General features: G+C 48.8%; 2 protein-coding genes across 5 annotated transcripts; one reads left to right on the top strand and one right to left on the bottom strand.

Moving 5' to 3' along the window:
• SMARCB1 (SWI/SNF related BAF chromatin remodeling complex subunit B1) lies at positions 1 to 12,860 on the top strand. Of its 3 annotated transcripts, XM_075167928.1 has the most exons (11): positions 52 to 228; positions 1,302 to 1,397; positions 1,957 to 2,068; positions 2,735 to 2,764; positions 4,066 to 4,195; positions 4,784 to 4,921; positions 5,561 to 5,688; positions 6,259 to 6,425; positions 6,865 to 7,055; positions 11,403 to 11,534; positions 12,489 to 12,860. In XM_075167928.1, the coding sequence occupies exons 2-11, from the start codon at positions 1,395 to 1,397 to the stop codon at positions 12,526 to 12,528; spliced, it is 1,071 nt and encodes a 356-aa protein (XP_075024029.1). In that variant the 5' UTR covers positions 52 to 228; positions 1,302 to 1,394; the 3' UTR covers positions 12,529 to 12,860. The 3 variants fall into 3 exon arrangements, with proteins under 3 accessions (XP_075024027.1, XP_075024028.1, XP_075024029.1); XM_075167926.1 differs by lacking the exon at positions 1,302 to 1,397 and having other exon boundaries at positions 1 to 228; XM_075167927.1 differs by lacking the exons at positions 1,302 to 1,397; positions 2,735 to 2,764 and having other exon boundaries at positions 50 to 228.
• Positions 12,861 to 15,413: 2,553 nt separating this feature from the next.
• On the bottom strand, positions 15,414 to 20,605 carry LOC142090286 (derlin-2-like). 2 transcript variants are annotated; one of them, XM_075167929.1, is made up of 7 exons: positions 20,435 to 20,605; positions 20,221 to 20,286; positions 19,508 to 19,581; positions 18,908 to 19,001; positions 17,216 to 17,411; positions 16,629 to 16,719; positions 15,414 to 16,047 (listed from the first exon to the last, which is right to left on the bottom strand). In XM_075167929.1, exons 1-7 carry the CDS (start codon positions 20,525 to 20,527, stop codon positions 15,933 to 15,935), a joined length of 729 nt encoding a protein of 242 aa, XP_075024030.1. In that variant the 5' UTR covers positions 20,528 to 20,605; the 3' UTR covers positions 15,414 to 15,932. The 2 variants fall into 2 exon arrangements, with proteins under 2 accessions (XP_075024030.1, XP_075024031.1); XM_075167930.1 differs by lacking the exon at positions 20,221 to 20,286.
• Between the last annotated feature and the right edge of the window lie 596 nt (positions 20,606 to 21,201).

The following is a 21,201-nucleotide window of genomic DNA, read 5'->3' as shown; positions in this document are numbered from 1 at the left end:
GCCGGCGCATGCGCGGAGCGGCGGCTGGAGTAGGCCGCGGCGCCGCCCGTTGTCGCTCCCCTCGCTGCCGCCGCCGGCTCCCCGGGCCCCCCTCAGGACGCCGGGCGCTCCCGCCGCCCCCCTCCCGCCGCCACGATGATGATGATGGCGCTGAGCAAGACCTTCGGGCAGAAGCCCGTCAAGTTCCAGCTGGAGGAGGACGGCGAGTTCTACATGATCGGCTCCGAGGTGCGGCCCCGCGCACAACGGCCCGGGCGGGAACCGGGCCCGGGGGAGGCTGCGGGGGCAGCGGGGCGCCGGGCCGGGCTGGGGGAGCTGTTGGGGGGCTGGGCTCAGGGTGGGGAAGGGGCTGAGGGGAGCCCTGTCGTGGGGGACACCGGCCTTCCAGCCCCTGCGGGTCCTCTCTGCGCCCCCGCTTGCGGGGCGCTGCCAGGGGCGGCGGGGGCCCGGGCTCTGCGAGATCTGCCCGAGAGCCTCAGCTGTGCTGGGACCAGTGCTCCCAGTAAGGGCGGCTCTTGGAGACACGCACGAGTATGTGGAGACCAGGTCCTCACCTGATCGCAGCCTGAGGCCTCCATTCGAGGCCCTGCTCCCTGATACTCCACTTACGAATTTTTTGTGCTTTCTGAAAAGCACACTTTTTCAGAATTTTGGATTATCTGATGTGCCGTGAGGTAATCAAGCCCACACCTAGGCCTTTGTGCTTAGTAACACCACCAAAATCAGCCAGCTCAGCTTCTCAGCCTTGTGCAAATGAGTCTTGCCAACAAATGCCGGGGTGCAGCATTTTAGCACCCCAGTGTGTATGCTGACACTATATTCTCTCATGCTGAGAGGCTGTTCTGCCTCCCTGAAGACCGACCTTATTGAAGCAAGAAACATTGGTGCTTCAGCACCAGGGAAATGATCATACTTGGAAAGAGGAAAAAATGTTTTAGCCTTCCTTGATGCAAAAAAAGGAAATATTGGATAAGTTAAATTGCCAGCTGTATAGGTTGAGCAGGGACTAAAGGCCCCTCGCTCTCTCATGTGAAATGTAAAGTTTGAAAGAAGAACTGTAATAACTGCTGTCAGCTAATCTGCGAGATTGCCATACCACACACATGGAAGGGGAAAAAGGGTTGCCTTTTTTATCTGCCATTAATTTCTGTCTCTTGATGAGCCCTGTAGAGCAACAGATACAATTAAAAATGACCTGAAAATAGATGTTAAGATCAAAATGAGTCTTGTCAAACAAGGAATAAAAACCTTATTGTGTGGCAGTCTGCCAGTGTACTACCAGTCTAAAAATTTGATTTCAGAGTCTAGAAATAGTTCTGTTGTTCAGCAAGTCCTGCTGTAGCCTTCAGCACAGGTGAGGATCTTGTTCCAGGAAGAACGGAACTGCTTTACAGATGGTAAGTAAATTTGAAAGAGGATTATTGGCAGCGATCACATTTTACATGTTCAAAGGATTTGAAACAAAATACAAGTCTCTGGGCATTTGCTGTATTTGAGCAATGTCTAGATGGTACAGAGGTTCAAAGTAGAAATGATAACTGTCGGAGAGCTGGGTATCTGGTTTGATTTAATTCCTGCTGAGCATTGTGCATTGAAACAGAAATTGAAGTAAAGAAAGGTTAGGTTGTTCAAAAATACATGAAAATGAATGGAGTTTTTTCCTATTAAATGGATTATTGTCAACGGATGGGAGTTTTTTGGTATCAGACTAATGAAATAAGCGCTGATAAAAATTCTGGTTTTTGTATTGCCGCCAAAATTGCAGTGCTATATGATGCTAAACCCAGTGCAGTCAGTCTTATCTGAAAAACATGAAAAACAAACAAAAAAATCCTCTTAGGAGGTCCCTCTTATCATTACAGAGAGCTGAATTTGTTTCAGCTTCTGCTAAAAATCTCTTAAATGGAATACCAGGCCATACTGGAACACCAGGCCACGTCTCCACTTTTCTTGTAGGTGGGAAACTACTTGCGTATGTTTCGGGGTTCCCTGTACAAGAGATATCCCTCGCTCTGGAGGCGACTAGCCACAGTGGAAGAAAGGAAGAAGATAGTGGCCTCTTCACATGGTGAGAAGATGGGTAAACATTCCCAGTACTGTTTATCTGAAATCTGAAATTTTGCCTTGAAAAACTCTCTGGCGATTCAGAAGCTTGTGCACCTTTAGGGCTGGGTGAGTCACTTCAGATTGCCCCAGTGATGGAGCACTCTGCAGCGCTGGCACTGGTAGCTCCTGGTTCAGCCTAGCAACAAACATCAGCTCCTCAAAAATGTTCTAAAATTGAAACATCCATCATGGCTTTCCTGGGGTTGGCTGCATTCATCATAAAGCAAAAGCCACATCTCAAAATCAATACCATATTCCAGAAGAGACTTTATAGACCAAGAGGGGCATTTTTGTCTCTCTTGTCAAATAGGCAGGAATGTTGCAAGGATGCCCCATCGAAAATGTGCGTCTTTGCTTAACTTTGCTTCTTGCAGGGACTGAATGTTTATGCCTCCCAGAATTTGTTGTGGTGTGATGTGACTGCCACAGTGAGAATATAGCTGTCTCGGTATTATTTTTGGTGGGAAACTAATAACAAGCAGTTAAATTTCTTAGCAATATGACTTGTTGTACGCTCTTTAGACTAAAGCATAATAAAAATAAATGGTTCATTCTGGACTTATGTCTCCTTCCTCCAAGAATCCTGCTAACCTGTTGCTTTCTTTTCTTCTTCCCCCCCCCCCAACAGAAAATCAGCGGTCTCACAGTCCCAGAAGATGTAAGTCTTATCTGCGTGTTATTCTTAGCTGTGCTTGAGGAAGAATCTCCACTGTGACCTTTGGAGCTATTACAATATATATTAATGTCTAATCCTCTTCCTCTGATCTCTCCCTGTGGTCGCCCTAATTGTGCATCCTGATCACATGCTTAACTCTTCTTTGTCAGAACCTTAGCGGGACTCTCAAATGCAGATGGTCTCTGTAATTCAGCAAGAGCTGTCCTGAGGTTTCTCCCCCTTTCCCAAGCTGGGGGCTTTTCTGTTGATCATTGCCTCTTATTTCCAACCTTTAAGTCCACTGAGGATTTATTGTTTTCTGGGCTTTTCCTCCCAGAAGGCTGTGGAAGAGATTTTACATTATTTTGGCAGATGTAGGTGCGCAGAGCTAAACCATATGATTGCAAAGGGCAACGCAGGGTAGGAAAGAATTGTTTTTTTCTTCCTCTCCTTAAGTAAAAGCATGTTAGATTTAAAGTTTACCTAATAATTATGAGGATTTAAAGACTTTTTTTTCTGAAGTGCTGTTTTTGTAGCCTTCACTTCCATCTTAAGTAAATTTCACAACAGAAATGATCAAAATCTATAAATAAGTTGCACCCTGGAAGAATGAGGTTCATCCAGTGGTGGTACCTGATGGAAGCTCATGTAATTCTAACCCTCCCTGTGTCTTGACTCTTAGTCTATTTTAAGAGACTACAAACAGGGCAGCTATACAAGGTAAAGAGATACTGATGCCTTTTGCAAATCTTTGCTCTATCACTATGCAACCATCCCAAGGTGTCATCCTACTTTTGTCTTTAGAATTGTATTTCTTCTCTAGGCTTTGTTGTGGGGGTTGCCATGTATTAACTAAGACATTCCACCCCTGCTCCACCCCTGTCACATTTATTCCTTCTGTTTAGATGGATGTCAAAACCAGATTATATTTCTTTAGTGCCAGGCACTGTGGCTGGGCTTCTGGTCACTCCAGTGCAAGTAATCTACCCCAGTAGCAGAGCATCCTGGTGTGTGAGGGCGAGTGGAGGCTTCTGGCAACTCAGAAATGACAGTGGAAAGTTTTGTCATCTCCATTTACCCCATGTGTACAAAATGCCATGTCAAAACCTTTCTCGAAAATTAAATGTCTACAAGAAGATAAATGAAGCCCAAAGGATTTTTGGGGCACACACTCATACCACTGGGTAGCCTATTCTAGTCCCTCCTGCGGTGGCAGGGAGGGCTTTTCACTATGCAGCCTATTAATGCTACATTGCTATATAGTACTTTTCCATGTTAATTATTGGCATCTTTCCTGGTAATAGATCATGGCTATACAACATTAGCCACTAGCGTGACACTGTTAAAGGCCTCTGAAGTGGAAGAGATCTTGGATGGAAACGATGAGAAGTATAAGGCGGTGTCTATCAGCACAGAACCTCCCACCTACCTCAGGTAACCAGCGTCGGTGAGGGCCAAGATCAGAATGGAGCTGCTTGGAAGATGTCAGCTCGGGCAGGAAGCACAAGAAATTGCGTAAACCCAGGCCATTGTGCAGGGGGGTGCTTGCCAGTCTGTGCTAACAGTCGTTTGCAGTGTTGGGCAAATGAAGATCTCCAGAGCGTAAGGATTGGGTTACTGCCCATATACAACAGGAAGAAAAACATATGTGTTTGATGATACAGCTCTTTTTGCAATTACTGCATTCCAGCTGTAACAGATGTTTTGCAGAACACACTCTTTGCACATAGTGCCTTCTGGAGACAGCGCATTTTCCAACAGTCCCTTTATAAAGTATAGACAGAAAATCCAAATATGAACCTAGTATTTGTAATGGTCCACCTGGATTCATATCTGATGAATAATTGTGAGCTGGAGAATAGGCTTCCCAGAGGCTAGTGTGGAACATGAGTTCTCAGTGGAACAATATTGTTCCAGAATAAAATAGCAGGAGCTCATAATAGGACTTAAACTTATACTGTTCCTTAAGCAGTAGCAGTGGCGCTCAGGGTCTGCAGTTTAACATACAGTCTCCTTCTTCAGGGAACAGAAGGCAAAGAGGAACAACCAGTGGGTGCCGACCCTGCCCAACAGCTCTCATCACCTGGATGCAGTGCCATGCTCAACAACAATTAACAGAAATCGCATGGGCAGGGATAAGAAGAGGACGTTTCCTCTGTGGTAAGACAGCTTCCTGCTTCCAAAAAGTGGAAACGGTTACCAATATGATGCACTGCCAGGGTAGTGCTGATGTGTTACAATGTGATTCATCTCGAACTGACAAAAGACTACAGGTCGGTAATTTGGAGGTTCTTAGCTCTTGAAGCTCTTCCTTACAGCAGCCAGCCGTGGCTCAGAGAGGAGGCTTTCCTTTTGTCAGGAAAATGGTTCATTCTTTTCCTGATGAGTTCCTCCTTCTTTTTGCTGATTTGCTGAGCAGTTGTCATTTGAGGAGCCTGCTAACCCTCTCTGTGAAGGACAGGCTGCCTCTCACTGACGTATTCCAGTAACTTTGATCTAATTTATTCAATGGAAAATGCTGCTGTGGCTCATGACTAAGTTTTATTTTCCATTATAAAAGTTGAGGAAACCAACATAAAACGTAATCCTGGAAAGCTTCTTTGTTTTATTTGCAGGAATGTATTATAATAGATGCAGTAAAAGGTGATAAACTGATATTGGTTGCCATAGCCTGTAAGCTTGCGTTGAGGAGTCTGTCTAAAGACTGATCGGGGAATTGGATTATGGGGATTGCTTCCAACAAACATTGCCTTCCCTCTATGGATGCCAGATGTGTCATGTTGTTGCTCTTTGTATTAGCTTTGATGACCATGACCCAGCAGTGATCCATGAGAATGCATCCCAGCCGGAGGTTCTGGTTCCAATCAGGCTCGATATGGAAATTGATGGGCAGAAACTCAGAGATGCGTTTACGTGGAACATGAATGGTATGTAGGAAGGAGAATTTCCTGAGGCTGGAGAGATATAGTTGTATCCATTACCAAATATGAAGAAAGAACAAGCATGAGCGTGCATGTCTTTGCCCCATATACACGAAAGTTTAAAGCTCTCCCACTTTGGACTGTATTCAACTCTCATGTGTCTTAGTGAATGCTCTGCAACTTGCACGGGTTGCAGTCATTCCTGGACACATGTCATATGAGGAGTTTAACTGGCCTATTCTCCTGACCCAGTTCATCAGCTCAGCAGTCCGAGACTTGTTCTGTTAGCTGAGGTAGCTTAAATACAAAACAGTTCACGTGTATGGCTCCTTTATGTATGTGGATTATTAGACATAGCTACATTGTCTCCATGGAGCAAGTAAAGAAGGCTGTAAGTCCCTGTGTCAGTGTGCATGTCCTTATAAACCTGATACAAAACACCCTTTTAAAAGCAAAAGGTGATGCATTTGGGATTCCCTTTGTCATGCTGCGGGATTAATTTTGTGTATTCTGTAAGTGGCAGACATTGGTTTCTAAGAAAGTTAACAGTGTCTGTTCATTCTTGTTCTGTATCAGAAAAGCTAATGACCCCAGAAATGTTCTCTGAGATTCTTTGCGATGACCTGGATTTGAATCCTCTGACCTTTGTCCCTGCTATTGCCTCTGCCATCCGACAACAGATCGAGTCGTACCCAACTGACAGTATCCTAGAAGATCAGTCAGACCAACGAGTTATTATTAAGGTAATACAGGAAGGCAGCAGAACAAGAGCTGAACCATTTGGGTTTCTGTGGTTAGGTTATGGGGGAGGAAGAGTACAAAGGCTTCCCTCAGAGCGAAGAGCTCTTAATTCCAGTCCTGTGTCCAGATTGCATTTTGTCCTTTGTATTGAGAACAGAACCAAGGTGGCAGATGGCTAAACATTCATGTGCCAGCCCCTGAGATGATGAAAAAGTTCAGTGAAAGCATTGTTGAGTCCTTTTGGAAGAACTGAACCTTGGTGAGCAAAGCTGAGTTGTCTTCACACTACTGGAATTAAGAATTTGGTTAAGGAACTCTGCAGATGCAGTGAACTAGGAGTTACCTCTCTTCTTCTCTAGCCTCTGCCTCCTCAGTTAAATTACCTTTAACAAACTATTGCGAGAATGGAAACAAATGACCTGTTTCTTCCCTTGTGTCCAGCTAAACATCCACGTAGGGAACATTTCCCTTGTAGACCAGTTTGAATGGGACATGTCGGAGAAGGAGAATTCACCAGAGAAGTTTGCCTTGAAGCTGTGCTCAGAGCTTGGCCTGGGTGGGGAGTTTGTCACTACTATTGCCTACAGCATCCGGGGACAGCTGAGTTGGCATCAGAAGACATACGCCTTCAGGTACAGAACTGTCATCTTCCTAGTATGGGTGTGTGTTTGTACTTCATGGGCGTTGGCATCAACGAATCTCAGAACAGCTGACCTGATGCGGAAAGTTTAATGTGAAATAGGTCCTTATGGCTTGCACCCATTCTGTCCTTAACAATTTTTTGTGCTTGTGCTCAAGTATCTTTTCCTGTTGGCTGTAATACATTTCAGGACCAAATATTGACGAAATGTCAGCTTTTGCTGCAGAATGAAAGGCTGTTATAATTAACAGTGACTGAATACCTTGGGTCTCCTCTTCTAACGTATGCTAATGATGAGCCCCAGATACATTTCTGTTTTGTCAGCTTTGCCTGACTCGGGCCATCCACTGTCTCAAGCTTTGGTGTTTTGAACTAAGACTGATTGAAACTGTAGCTCTCTACCCTGGCTGACATTAAAGTTGGCTTGATCATAGGCCCCTCTCACAGCTGGAATGCAGCAGTGTCAGGTTTGATTAGTCAGCTTTGTAACTTGTCTCCTAATGATAATCGTTTCCAGTTGTGCTGTGCAGTATTCTGTGGTGGGTTACTGTACTGATGTTATCCTCAGCATGTTGCTGAGTCTGCAGGCTGTAAGTATCCCTTAATGTGGGCTGGGAGGCTTTTTGACCTCAGGTCATGGTTGAGGAAGTTTGAGAGTTCAGTAAGTGATGCATTTGCAGAGGTGAGGGAATGGTACTGATGACACCAGTTTTGTAGAGGTCAGTTCAGGGAAGCAGGATGAGCTACCTGGGCAGCAAAGGGAAACGTGCCCAGCCCTGTCCTGCCTCAGGGAGAGGGCAGTGAGTAGTTGCTGTGGGGGTGAGCGAGGAGGGAGCTGGAGGTTGTGGGGCAGCTGGCTGCTGCCGTGAGCTCTGCTCCTTCCTCCTCCTCTGTCCGAAGGCTTCCTGTCTGGTCAATCTTCTGTGGAAAATGGGCACTGATCTGCTCTGGACCTGTTGCTCTTCCGCTAGTCTCACTCTGCTTCCTCTGGAGGTTATTTTTATCCTGAAAATCTTCCGCAGCAACTACCTGGTTCTGAAGTGATCCCCAGGGTGGTTCATATTAGAAAATGGAAAGGGACTCTCTACCACATGGGAATTAAAGTCTTCTACTGAAACTGTTAGATTGTGTGTCCATCCCGCTGATGTGCCTTCTCCTCACGGAGGTGGGGAGGTGACTTCTACCTTTCCATCCACGACAGCTGACTGATATTTGCAGATCCAGCATGTGACTGCATCGAACTGTAACAACAGCACAGTGGATGTGCGTTCCTGAGAAATGATGGGAACTTGGAGGGTGGTAGATGGGAATCTGATACCTGTAGGACTGCCTCTCCTTCCCTGCTGCTGGATGCATTATCACCATGACAGAAGTGAGCTAGCACTGTCCGCGTTGTAGCTTCTGGTAACAGAGAATGAAAGTGTCCCCACTGATAGACGCAGACCTTGGAGCCAATGTGAAGTAGACTTTCTCTGCAGTTTAAGCTAGCTATGGCAGGGAGCGAGTTCATTTCTGGAAGGTTTAGCAGGACTCCTTGTTGCCTGAGTATTCTGAGGAGTTTGAGCTTTCTTCTTCATATCCTCCTTGAAGTAGAGAGGTGGCCCTGTTAACACCATGCTGGCCAGGAAGCCCTCTTTTCTACTCACAATTTATTTACCTTCCCAGTTAATTTACTTTGACAACTTTAGCATTCCCATGCACAGGGCATTTGTTCCTAACTCTTGTCACTTGGGGCAGCAGGGGCAGGCTTTGTCCACATTTAGTGGACACTAAATGTTCTCCCTCCTTCCTGTGCTTCTCTATATTGCAGATATCGGAGTTAAATTGATCTGTGTACATGTTAACTGTTGCAAGGGGAGTTCATTTCTCCTTTTGCTTCCTATCAGTTCTGTAACTTGCAGCAAATAAAGTTTTAGTCAGTGCTGCTCAGGCACTCTCAGATGTATCATACTAATGCCAACTTCACGCTATCCTCTCTAAAAACATATATCTGGCCGTGGTTACTAAAGACTCCTTCCTTTTAGGGGTAGTTCAAACAGGTAGATTTCAGGTCGCCTTTAGACTGTGGCAATATTGCGAGCGGGAGAATCAAAAACTAGGAAGGGAACCCCAACAGAACAAAGTACGTAGACATGAGCTGTTCAGGGAGGGAAAAACCATCTAATTTAAACCTCGTTTTGTGTCACAGTACAAACATGTCCTCCTCTTCCCTTTTTTCTTCCAGCAAAGGAGTACTTTTGAAACCTTACAGTGATTAATGATATTTGGGTTCTGTGGTTGGTTAGTTCCTGAATTCCCAAACCACAGAAGTGGTGGCTGCTCCAAAGTCATTCCACTGATGTAAGGAAAGGGTCTGCTTTAGATGTATCAAAAGAACCTTAACATCTCGAGGGACTGGGCGTTTGAGAAGTCATGTGCCTCTTAATCATCTGAGGGAGAGGTGAAACTGTCTCCTAGTTGATGAAAGCCAGGGCAGTTCTTTCGGCTGGCCTGCTCTGTGCAAAACAAGGAGAGCCCGAAAGCCCACTGGAAGCAGACAGGTAGCTGATGCTTATGGGATTTTCAGGGGGATGATGTGCTACGATGTTTCGCACCTCAATACTGAGTGTTTCTAGTGGCAGCACGCAGCACTTCATAGCCAGAGTTTTGCCTTCAAGACCTGAATGATGGCACGAGTTTGTTCACACACCAAACCCACGTGCCTGAGGAGTTAGCCTTTCCAAAGACGTTGCCCTGCTCTGTTGGCATGCTGGTGACACTACTGCCAGAGGCCTCCCTAGCAGAGGGAGTGTCTTGCTCCACTGGGAATCCGGCAGCTGACAGTGCATTTCAGTCCTTCTGCCAGCAGCACTGTCCTCTTGACCAAAAAATAACAGGGGAGGGGGAGCTGTCTTACTTTGGAGGTTAGGAGATGAGGGAGGGGTTTTTTTTCAGTTTATCTCTGATTCTATGCTATAGAAGTGTGGTATCTGAGTTGGCTTGCAATTAAGGTACGCGCATGAGGCTGGCTTTCCAACCCCCATTTAATTCTAGTGGGTGCTCAGTGTTAAGCATGGTAAATGAGATAGAGACCATGCAATCAAGTCGAAAAAGCCAGTTAAGATCTAGCATTTAGTCTGGATTGTGTAGCAGTCTGGGGCTAAGATGAAATTCCTGGTTTTGAGTGTTCCTTAGTGGATGTCAGCAATACTGGAAGTAGATTTGACTAAAGCTTCCTCCCAGGATCAGACACCAAAGGCCCTGGATTAATTTTTCATTGTAGCATTACTTTGGTGACTTGTTATTCGAGATTAATAGCTTTGATGCAGACGTCTGTTCCCATGGCGATTAGCATTTGAATTCCTTCCTGGGGGAATGAGCGGGCTGCCCATGAGCGCTGAAATCACGTGCATGGAGGCATGTCCCCGGGGAGGGGGCCGGATGCGTGTGCACACCTGCCGGAGCCTCGTGCAACTCAGGCTGAGCCGCTTTCTAGAATTCAAAGCAAACATTTACATTCTGAGGCTCCTCTGTATTTATGCTGGGCTTCCAGCTCCACTGTCAATATTTGGGAAGCTACTCCTGGTCAGTTCCTGTTGACTTTTACTGAAAAGTGGCTAGTGAAGCAGTAAATATTTTTGTGCATGTGATAATACAGCTGGTCAGCACAGAGAGATCTCTGAGGAGCAGATCTTGTGATCTGGGACAGAGCCTCATGTTTCATGGCTTGTGCAGGGAGTAGCCACAGCCTCTGGTTGCAACAGCAGGTCCTAGAAGACTACCCTTTCCATGGCAACTGGGAGAACAATGCTTGTTCTACTATCAGGCTCCCATCCCATCAGCCTCCCAGGAAGCCAGACTTTTGCCAGGGAAGAGCTGTCCGAGGTGTGGTAGGCAAACTACAGCTAGGAAGTCAGAGTTGCAGAACGGCAAAGCTGGACAAAGAGCCCTGTTAGCAGTCCCCGCTCAGCCGCTCCTCAGGGAGAAGTGCTCCCAGCACTAATAAACTGGTGTGAACTTTGCCTGTGCTTATTGGGTTTGAACGCTGTCTAACAGTCTTTGCGGGAGAGAACTGCATCAGCCACAGTTGCTTTGACAAACCCCTCTCCGGTGGTGAAAGGAGATAGTTGTAGTTGGGTCTCCCAGAAACTTCAGGCTCCACAAGATTGTAACCATCAGCCCCTCGTGTGCATCTGGGAACCAGACTGTACTAAGCTGGGGCTAAGAATGAATGCTTAAGCCTGAAACACTGTAAATGATGCTCTGTTGCCCTTGTGTCTACCATCTGAACTGGTAACCCGAGGAGTGCTCTGGGACCACTGACGAATGGTGCTTTGTTGCCTTCTGCCCTGCCTTGCAGCGAGAACCCTTTGCCGACTGTGGAAATTGCTATTCGCAACACGGGGGATGCTGACCAGTGGTGCCCTCTTCTGGAAACCCTCACAGATGCCGAGATGGAGAAGAAGATCAGAGACCAGGACAGAAATACAAGGTGCTGCCACTCGTTCAGACAGTTCTCATTCTGGCCTGTGTCTAAGACAGAAGTTAAAAGCTTTGATGTTTGTCTTCTCTGCTGAGAGCCAACTGGCTGGATTTCAAACTCGCACACCACAACAGAAACTCATATCCCTTTAGCTTCAGGATATTAAACTGTTATCACCTTGCTCCACAAACATTTAAATCTCTACTTTAACCATCTCCTGCTTGAAGCAAAGTTTCCTGGTTTTTTTGTTTTTGTTTTTGGTTTTTTTTTGCCTTTTTTCCCTGGGCTGTGTGCTTGGGCAGGGGGATTGTTTCTATAGGAAGGCAGGAGTTTCATGCACTGTCATGCTACCTAGAATCCTGCCACAAGGCTTCCTTTTATGTAGGGTGAAGTGCTGTTTGATGTAGGAATGGGCAAGCTCCCAGCTCCAGCCTGACTGATGCTGACCTGTTTGCCAGCGTGGGAGCACTGTTGTGATTCCAGGGGGAGCTCTGCCCGCCAGAGAGACCCACTGAGCAGTGTTCTAGAAGCAGTCAAGAGCACTTGCTCCTGCTGGGTGAAAACGCTTCTGGCAGATACAAACGCACTGCTAGAATCTCTCTAAAAGTTACATTGTGGGAACAGTAAATATGCTGGCTCAGCTCTTTCCCAGGATTTTATTTTACTGCTGATTAACAGATTCATAATTATTTTGCTCCTCAGCTATGGCTGTCTGAATAGTTTTCAATAGTGAGGGGTTCAATCCAAGTTAATGAGCAAAAGTGTCCTAAAACCTGTTACTGAAAATAGTGTCTTGGCCTTATCAACAGAGGCACTCTCAGGTGACCAAGGAAGTCTGTTTATGCACTAAACTTGTCTACAGAGTTCTCAAAGCTGTGGCAACTGACCCAAAAGCGTGGGTTTTAATAAGGCTTCACATGACTGTAACACAGCACTTAATGTACCTCTTTCTCTCTCTCCTAGGCGCATGAGACGTTTGGCCAATACTGCTCCAGCCTGGTAATCTTCCTGTTGTGACACTGGTGCTCTTCCTACAGACTTTATCCCTATTCTTCTCCCCAAATGGATCTAGGATTGGCAGGGGTCTTTCTGTCCCTGAAGGGGACACACATTCCACTTGCCAAGAGTTCCCAGTACTGCTGACTTCTGCCCCCATCCCCTCCACCTAAATGCAACGTACCAAGAACGCTGCGTTAGCACGTGATCTAGCTGAGACCTGTGGCAGCTGTTGGAGCCCTTATATACCTGTGTGTGGACAGTGTAAAGATTCTTTTGTATAGGTGCAACACGCACTATTAGGACAACTTTTTAAATAAAAGGAATGCATACTGCTTAGGTTGAGTTCAGTAAGTTTGAATGAATAGTGAATCTTGCCATGTTTTGTGCTATTCTGGTAACTGAGCAGTCCTGGGGCCTAATATTAATGCTTTTGGGTATAATGCTGAACCCTCACATGAATTCAGTTTTCCTGAAGCATGGTGGAAGCTGAGTGCTTTACTTCAACAGATAAAACAGCCTGAAACCTTTAAACCTAGAAGAAGCAAACAACTCTCTAAAGGACTGCTCTGTTACCACACTTAGTGCAATCTGTAATGAACTCAGTGAGGTATTCAGCTGGCTTGGCAAGGGTAGAACAGTTTAACTGAAGTCACAAGCTTAACGTTCATTTCCATCAGATGTCAACCTGGTGCGTGGTGAACCCTTTTTTCTGTGAAGACTGCATCTGAAAACATCTAAGTCTCTGAACTGGTACAAAAGTAGAAGCCTGCAATCACTGAGGCTGCAGCTTCTCTTCAGTGAGTGGCTTTGCTGTGGTCACTGTCAGCCCACGTAGCTGCCAGTTACAGTGCACAGAGCACCCGAAGCAAAGTGGGTGTCTTAAATACCTTTAACACGGCAGTGTCAGAATTTTGCAACCCTAGAAACAACCTGTCTTTCCCTGGGGAGTTTAAAAACAGAAAATCCATTGAAGTGAGATTAAAAAAATTCAAGCTTGCTTAAAAAGCTAATTAGAATCTACCTTGCTGTTGAGGTACACCAGCTCTTTGATAGAGTTCCTACCATTCACTGCCAGAACTGATGAGTGTTGCAAACGGGGCAGATTTTGCTGGCAGCCTGACACTTATGTTCAGGCCTTTATGATAAAGCCAATAGGTTTTACGATCCTTGCTGATCCACCCACACTGCTAGCACAGTCAAAAAACACTTTCCAGCCTTAATTTATCATGTTTAGACTTGAGTAATAGCAGAGCCAGTTCTGATTCCTGGGTGGGAGGGAACTTTTTCCAGATGTTAGTCTGCAGAAACCAAAAACTTCAATTTAGCAATAATATTGCAGTCTTATCCTAGGCTCCTGTGGCAGAGTGGTACTCCATCCATTATTCCATATTGGAGAGGCTGAAAGGTTATTCCAGCAAGTGAGACAAAACCTGGGACTCCTGCTGCTTCTTAGCCTCCCATGTAGAACACGTATTTTGCCTCATGGACATAACAATTCCAACTCTTCTGAGACCACTTCAGCCTCTCTGTGTTATGATCCGGTACTTCTGCAAGCAGCCTCTTCAGGGAATTTGACCAAAACAAGCATGAAACTGCTGTAGCCTTAAACTAGCACTTGTGGTGCAATTTTTTAATTGCCGTGAAGCTTGTGGTTACCTAATCCTAAAGTTCACAACAAGGTATGGACACACAAGGACTGCAGCGTCTGTAGCGGGTTTACAACTACCTCCCTCTGCTTCTCAAGCCCCAGAGAGGCTGCAGGGATTGTCCTTCCAAGCAGCCAGGGGCGAGGCAGGACAGTCCAGGGGGCCAAGTCCCAGAAAGATGAGAACTTCAGCCAGCTTTCTCCGTGTACTAGGACTACTAAGGAACAGCTAGGAGCAGCTTTCTTACTCTATGATCACAACTCCTTAGGTTAATCTAGTTACCCTAGCCCAGCTTTTGCATTTCAAAGTCCCATCTCAGAAGCAATTTAAAACAGAACATCTGCAGACTTTAAAGACAAACTCTTTCCAGGAATTGCAACACCAGCTCTGTGTGATTAGGTCATGAGCAAAGCACATGGCAAGTACCTGTTGAGTCTGAGGCTGCTTAGCCCGTAGTACCACTGTTTTCTAGAACAAGATTACCATCTGTACAGTCCTTTCATCCTCTTCCTAGAGGGAAACATAAGTGCAGCAAAATAGCTTGTTCAAATGAAGTCTGATTTTTCATAAAAAAAACGGTGTTTTCATGGGAAGCCCACAGAGGAGGTGGGAGTGGGGGGGCTGTGGTTCAATCTTCCTTTGCTACAAGGCTTCTATATCATTCTTAACTGAATGCTCATTACTCACATTTCTCTTAGTATTTTGTGGTGGTTTGCAAGCTTGTCCAGCTGAGCAGAGAGCAACGTTACCAAATGAGCTATCCTAAGATACAGTGTTTGCAGATTTACTGCAAAGGCTTCAAGATCTGGGACAAGCACAGGTGTGTCCTGCATTAGCAGGAATGATCGAATCCATTTAGTACAGCTGTTCACAGTAGGGACTAGCTTTGTTTAGTTTTCCCCTAAAATTCAGATGTTTAAGTTTCAGAACTAAAAAAAAATCAACAAGATTGGAATTACACTGCATGTGCAGACAGCCTTTATTACTACTGTAAAGTGCTACTTCCAGTCACCGCCTGGATCAAGTGTCCAGCTCTGTCCCCTGTCCTTTCCCAGGCACCCCTTTCTCCAAGTAGACACACACCCCCCCTTCTTACGCTGACAGAAGAAGGGAAGGACATCTTCTCGCTAGCCTGAACTTTGTTTTGCCCACCAAAAAAGAAAGCCCAAGCAAGCAGCCTGGCAGTTTTGAGCAAAGTCCTGGTGAATTGCTGCCTCCACCCCTGGCAGAAATGGACACACACTGAAAAATAAAGACTTTAATGTAAAGACTCTTTGGAAACAACAACCAAAAAAGGAGTGGGGGACTGACTTAGAGGAAAGGAAGAGGCTGACTTGCGTTCTACCATGGTAGAGTTGCGAGTACTACTTCATTGAAAGCCCATGAAGAGGTCTCACAACAGTGAGAGCCAGGAGCATTAGTCTTCATACAGAGGGCAAGAGTGCCTGGCACACAGCACATCATTAACAGCAAGAGAAGGAGTAACTGGTTTAACACCCCATTTGATACTTATTCCCCACTGGGTAACTGAGGAGCCATCACAACTTCCAGTTCCTGTCCCTAGAACACCTCTGTGAGCATTCATCGGTTCCTACGCACAAAGCTCTGTGGAACCACTTGGTACAAGGGGAAGATGGGTTACCCATACAGTGAAACATTACACATTGGAATGGCAACTGGTGTTATTCCAGTAGGATCTCTGGGTCACAGCGTAAGTCCAGCCGGAAGAGAGGAATCTGTCCACATGGAGAAGTCCCCTGTGTTACTCTGGATGCTGCTGCTGGTTCTGGTCTTGGTCTCTAGGTTGGTTTTCTGGACGATCCTCAGGGAGAGGGTTATAGTTGGGATCCTCTTCAGGTGTGTCAAATACCATCTTCCTGGCAAGGGACATGCCCATCCCACCAAGCAGGCAGGTTAGGAAAGTGAGCTGAGGACCAAACCCCCAGCCCTCCTAGGAACATCCTAGCCTTTCACAGGGCTTGGCTGTGCCACAGCCACCTGCCTATTGCACCAACACCAACGGTTCTTTTGCTCAGCTCAGTATGTAACGATGACAGTACCTGCTGCTTTGATCTCTAGGTCAGTTTTGATCCTCAGCATGAGGAACACATTCTGCTTTCTTAAACTACAGAAATACGTCAGAAAAAATCCTACGTGCATCTAGCATTTTCACAAGCAGTGAGAACACTCCAGTTCAACTAGCAAAGCTTAAGGTACCAGCAACTGCTTTGGTACATATGTATATAATGTGCATAGGTATATATGTGTACATATGTATATAATGTGCAAAGTGCCACTGCTTTCTGCAGCAGAGGCATAAGCTGTCGAGCTGAGGTGCTATCAACAAGCAGTTGTGTCCTATGGTCACCCCATGCTGTCACAGATCACAGTTTGCCATCAAAGTGACCCAGGTTGGGAAGCAAGACAGCAAAGCCCAGAAAGAATCAGCTTTACTTACAGGAAGCTGGGGGTTAACAGCAACTTCTTTCCTCCAGGCTGGTTGGGGAAAACATCTTCCAAGAAATAATAGATGTGACCCACTGCAATCCCTGGGAAGAGATGTCACCAAGGTCAGGCCCAGCTGTGACTCCTTCGCCAGCTGAACCAGAGCTGCTGGGAGCTTAAGCAGGATGAAGCTCCAAGAATCCCTCAGCCGTGTACCCGTGCCCCAGCTCCCACCAGAGCACTGTGCTGCAGTGCCAGAGGGCCAGGCTCTTTGCTGCGACTGGCACACAAGCAGGCAGGGAGCCTGTCAGCCTGAAGGCAGCACCAGGCACCCAGGAGACGAGACACAGCACAAGTGTCAGGCAGAGCTCACCACACCCAACTTCTGTCCCTGGGGAAGACACAGCAAAATGCAGGTCACAAGCAAGAGCTCCGGCACAAGGCCACCCAGCAACCTCAGCCAGCTCGCTTTAGGAAACCCACCACCTTAAATAAGATGAAACCAAGAGACGGTGCTAGTGCCCCAGTAGCCTCTATAAGAACAGAGAGCGCTGAGGCTGCAAAGTGCCCTCATTCCCAGCACCACCAGCTTTGACATACCCAGTAAGTCAATGATGATGGAGTTGCCCAGGAGCAGAGAGAATCCCATCAGGACCCAGGGCAAGAAGGGAGCCTGGAAGTTAAGAAGCCCAAAGAAGTTCATGCGGATATAAGGGTTCCTGCGACTCCACACGTACACCAGCATGATGGTGAAAGCCTGGCCCAGGAAAAACAGGCTGGCAAAGAGTCCAAATAGCTAGGAACTACCGAGTCAAGGAAAAACTCACCCTCCTCCAGGCAGGGTACCACCTTCAGGCAGCACAAAGTTCCTTGTGCCTGGGAAACCCAGAACTAGAGGCAGCTGATCACAGCGTAAAAGACGTCGCCCATGCCACCAAACCTTTCCTGGGCTGACTGAGATGTACTGACCCCACTGCCCCGCACACCACATTTCCCTCTCTGCCACCCCAGAACAACACACTCTGAAGTGGCACATACAGGTTGCTCACTCCTTAAGCTGCTGTCTACAACCACCAGAGACCAGGGAGCTCATATAGTCACCTCTACAAAGTGACCATCAAAAGTGACCTTCAGAGAAGGGCCTTCACATTCTTACAGCACTTGGGCCATGTGGCACATAGTGACGACGAGCTCACATCCAGTATCTGCCTTCTACAGAAGAATTTCAGCAGCGAGATGGCTCTTGCAATTCACAGCCCCCTTCTCCACACAAGGAAAAGAACACAAGGAGACAGCCAGAGGCAAAAAATTCCCCTGCCCTTGTTGTAGTTGGACTCCAAATCCACCTATGGCCACGCGCATGGCTGCTGTGGCCACCTGGACACTGACTAGCCAAACACCCGAGGATGGCCGACATCACGAGAGTTCACATAGCTTCATGCAGAGCTCTGCGTGGAGAGCAGTGCTCTGAGCCATCTGCATAAGCCATTCAGAAAAGGTTTTATGCTTGGGAGGGAGATATTTCTCCCCATCAGACCATTTTGTCCTACAATAAAAGAACTTCTTAAGATGTGTGACAGTATCTCCACCCACTGACAGGTTGCAAGGACGGAGTGCTGGGCTCACGCTGCCCGACGTGCTGACGGCAGACAGTATGTGGGCACTCCACTCCTTGTTCTTACGGCTCCCTGTTCTTCCCTTCAGCTGCAGCTTGGTTTTCTGAGCCAGCCTCATGCCAATCGTGGCAGCGCTGCAGTGCGCTCCACCCACCAGAGCTCGGACACGGTTGCCCTGCTGCAGCTGGGTGGTTTCTCAGAGCGTAACAACAGGCTTCCTCTCAGGCTGAGCTTCCCAAGCACAGTGCCACACGTCCCCTTCTGGGATCAGGCAGCCCATCCCCTTGCCAGGCACATCAGCACTTCTGCAGACACCAACTCAAGTACAGGCAGCTTTTTCTGTATTTTGCTTCCACTCTAAGCATACTGGGTGAGGCACAGGCCAGGAGACAAGGGTGGGCAAGACGAGGAGCACAAGCTGTGCCATACAGCCAGAAGTTGCCCCTCCACATGCTCAGCAGAGCTCTCCCAAGCCTCAGGGCATGAGCCTGGCAGGCCTGGGGCACAACAAGGCGCTCTGCCCCATGGCACCAAGGTCCACAAGCCAGCTGTCCTGGTCAGCAGGCAGGTACTTGCTACAGACCACACAAAACAGCCGGGATACAGAGCGCCAGGAGACAAGCCCCCCACTATCTACAGCATCTCAGAAGACACCTCAGCCAACTCAAAAGGATACTGTCATGAGAAACCCTCCAAAGAGGAACATGAAGACAAAGTCAGCCGTCCTTCCACGGAAGGAGCCTTCTTCTAGCATGCGGCAGTACCTGTACCTGAGAGCAGGAGAGAAGGGGGGGGTTGCAGTATAGGAAATTAACAGCTGGCCACCCTGTGTCCCCACAGCACGTCTTTACGGGGAATAAGCCAGCTGCAAGCTATTTCATCACAGGAAGCTGTCAGCCAGGTGTCCAAGCCCCAGAGCAGAGCAGTGCAAACTTCACCTCATACCACTGACCCCAGGGAAAGAAAGAGGCATGCGCTGTGCTCCAGCCAGAGCTCAGCCCAGGAACGGGCACCGCTCTCCAGCATGAGCCGCAGCGGCACTGCCAGCTTCTTCAGCCTTTTGGCAGGGGCTGCCCTGCAGCAAGCAGAGGTGGAGGCGCAGGAGGTGCCCACAGTTGTCAGGGGAAGGGCTTCAATTCAGACCAAAAGAGGCAAGGGAAGAATCCACAGCCCTAGACTGCTGCCAAGACATGTCAGCCTGGGGAGGAAGATGGACGGGGGGAATCGCATCTAAGCCAAAAAGGGAGCAGAGAGTTTCACTGAGACCAAAGGATACAGAAATATCATGTTGAAAAAGAAACTGAATCCCAGGGGCCCAAAAAAGAGGAAGTTGGTGATCAGCCTCCATATCTGAAAGAGAAGAGAGAGGAGAGAGAAAAGGAGGTGGACAGACAGGTCTCTCCCCATCACATGTACAGCAGCCCAGCACCCTATCCACTGGGGATGCCCGGTCATGCACCTGTCCGCTCAGAACTACCCCAGGACACCAGACAGCTGCACCACCTTCACGTGGGACCTCCCTCCATTGCCCACATCAGAGTGTCTTGCCCTTCCAGGCGTGGGGAATACTCCTCTACTTTTCTAGAAGGGGTGATACAGCCACGATTCAGCACCCAGAGCCAAAGTAAATCACTGTTAACAAAGCCCTCCCCACCCAGCCTGACGTCAGCTGGGCAAACGTCTCAGTGTCACAGAAGAGGAAGAGACAGGTTTGGAGTCAAGGAAAAAAGGAAATGCCAGAATGGCGTAGGGCAGGGAAAGGCTGGAAGAAGCTACCTCCATCCAGGCATCTGTGACAAGAGGGGACACCGTGTTGGTGACCCAGCTCCCGCCAATCAGAGAAGGTTGGAGTAGTGGAAAGAAGCCCCTTGGGATCACACAGCACCCCCTGACCACCCTGGGGAGGGGGACACCCAGGGCCCAGCCTGTTGCACCCACCCCTCGCTGGGAAGGGGCAAGAGGGGCCCTGAACCCCGGGCAAGGCCTCACCTGGAACTTCCTGAAGATGAGGTCGGGGTTGAAGTACAGCTGGAAGGGGGTGATGAGCTCCAGCTGCTGTGAGAGACAGGCAGAGCAGCTGCCACCCGCTGCCGGGCACCCACCGCCCTCCGCCAGCCCCCTGGCTCCCCCACCACAGCACCCCCTCAGGGACCCTGACCTCCCCGCCACAGCCTCCCCCCGCAGGGACCCCGCGCGCCCTCACCACGGCGGCGGTGGTGAGCACGCAGGCGGTGGTGTAGGCCCGCGTCACGGCCGGCATGCCCAGGTACTCCTGCGCGAAGCCCTGGTAGGCCATGGTGCACGGCGACAGCGCTCAGCCGCGCCGCGGGCCCTTTAACAGCCCCCACGCGCCGCCGCCGCCGCCACGCCCCCGCGGGCCGAGCCCGGCCAATCCCGACGCGCCAGGCGGCGTGAGCTGGCCAATCGGAGTGCGCCTCATGCCCTCGGCCTCCACCCGCCACCAACCCGGAACGGACCCGCTGCAGCAGGTGACGGGCCGGGAGGAGGAGAGCGCCTGGGGTGCCTCCCCCTAGAGGCGGGGCGAGCCTCCGTAGCCAATAGCAGCGGGTAGTCCCAGTGACAGATGGTTGAGGGAGGGCGGGGAAGGGAAAAGGCAGGTCACGTGCCTCCCAGGAGACGGCCAATCAGCGGGAGAGAGGAGTGAAACATTGGGGCCGGGGCGGGTCGGCGGGGCGTGGCTGCGGGTGCGCGCGCTGCACGTGGGGCTGTGCGGGCCGGGGCAGTGCCCGGCTCCGGCTCCGGCCCCGGCCCCGGCCCCGGCCCGCAGCTCCGGCCCTCCGGGCTGCGGGGCTCGCCGCGCCTGGACCGCGGGGCGGTGACCTGCCTGGCGGTGGAAGCTTCCGCCCGGCTCCTGCGCCGGCCGAGGGACCTGCGGTGCTCTCAGCTCTGGTCCCCCGCGGCCGGCCCCTCGGCATGCGAGAGCCGGGGGGTCTCAGCGGCTTGTTCCTG

Source organism: Calonectris borealis, chromosome 18, assembly GCF_964195595.1.
Source record: "Calonectris borealis chromosome 18, bCalBor7.hap1.2, whole genome shotgun sequence".
NCBI lineage: Eukaryota > Metazoa > Chordata > Aves > Procellariiformes > Procellariidae > Calonectris > Calonectris borealis.
This window is presented reverse-complemented; position numbering and strand designations above follow the sequence as displayed.

Excerpts from the sequence above, each read along its gene's own strand:
- LOC142090286 (XM_075167929.1), bottom strand. The coding sequence starts at position 20,527 with ATGGCCTACCAGGGCTTCGCGCAGGAGTACCTGGGCATGCCGGCCGTG. Across the intron at positions 20,287-20,434 it reads TGCTCACCACCGCCGCCGTG|CAGCTGGAGCTCATCACCCC; the intron begins GTGAGGGCGCGC and ends TGTCTCTCACAG. Across the intron at positions 17,412-18,907 it reads TTGGAGGGTTTCTCATGACA|CTATTTGGACTCTTTGCCAG; the intron begins GTATCCTTTTGA and ends GGTAGTTCCTAG.
- SMARCB1 (XM_075167926.1), top strand. The coding sequence starts at position 136 with ATGATGATGATGGCGCTGAGCAAGACCTTCGGGCAGAAGCCCGTCAAG. Across the intron at positions 229-1,956 it reads TCTACATGATCGGCTCCGAG|GTGGGAAACTACTTGCGTAT; the intron begins GTGCGGCCCCGC and ends CTTTTCTTGTAG. Across the intron at positions 4,196-4,783 it reads GAACCTCCCACCTACCTCAG|GGAACAGAAGGCAAAGAGGA; the intron begins GTAACCAGCGTC and ends CTCCTTCTTCAG.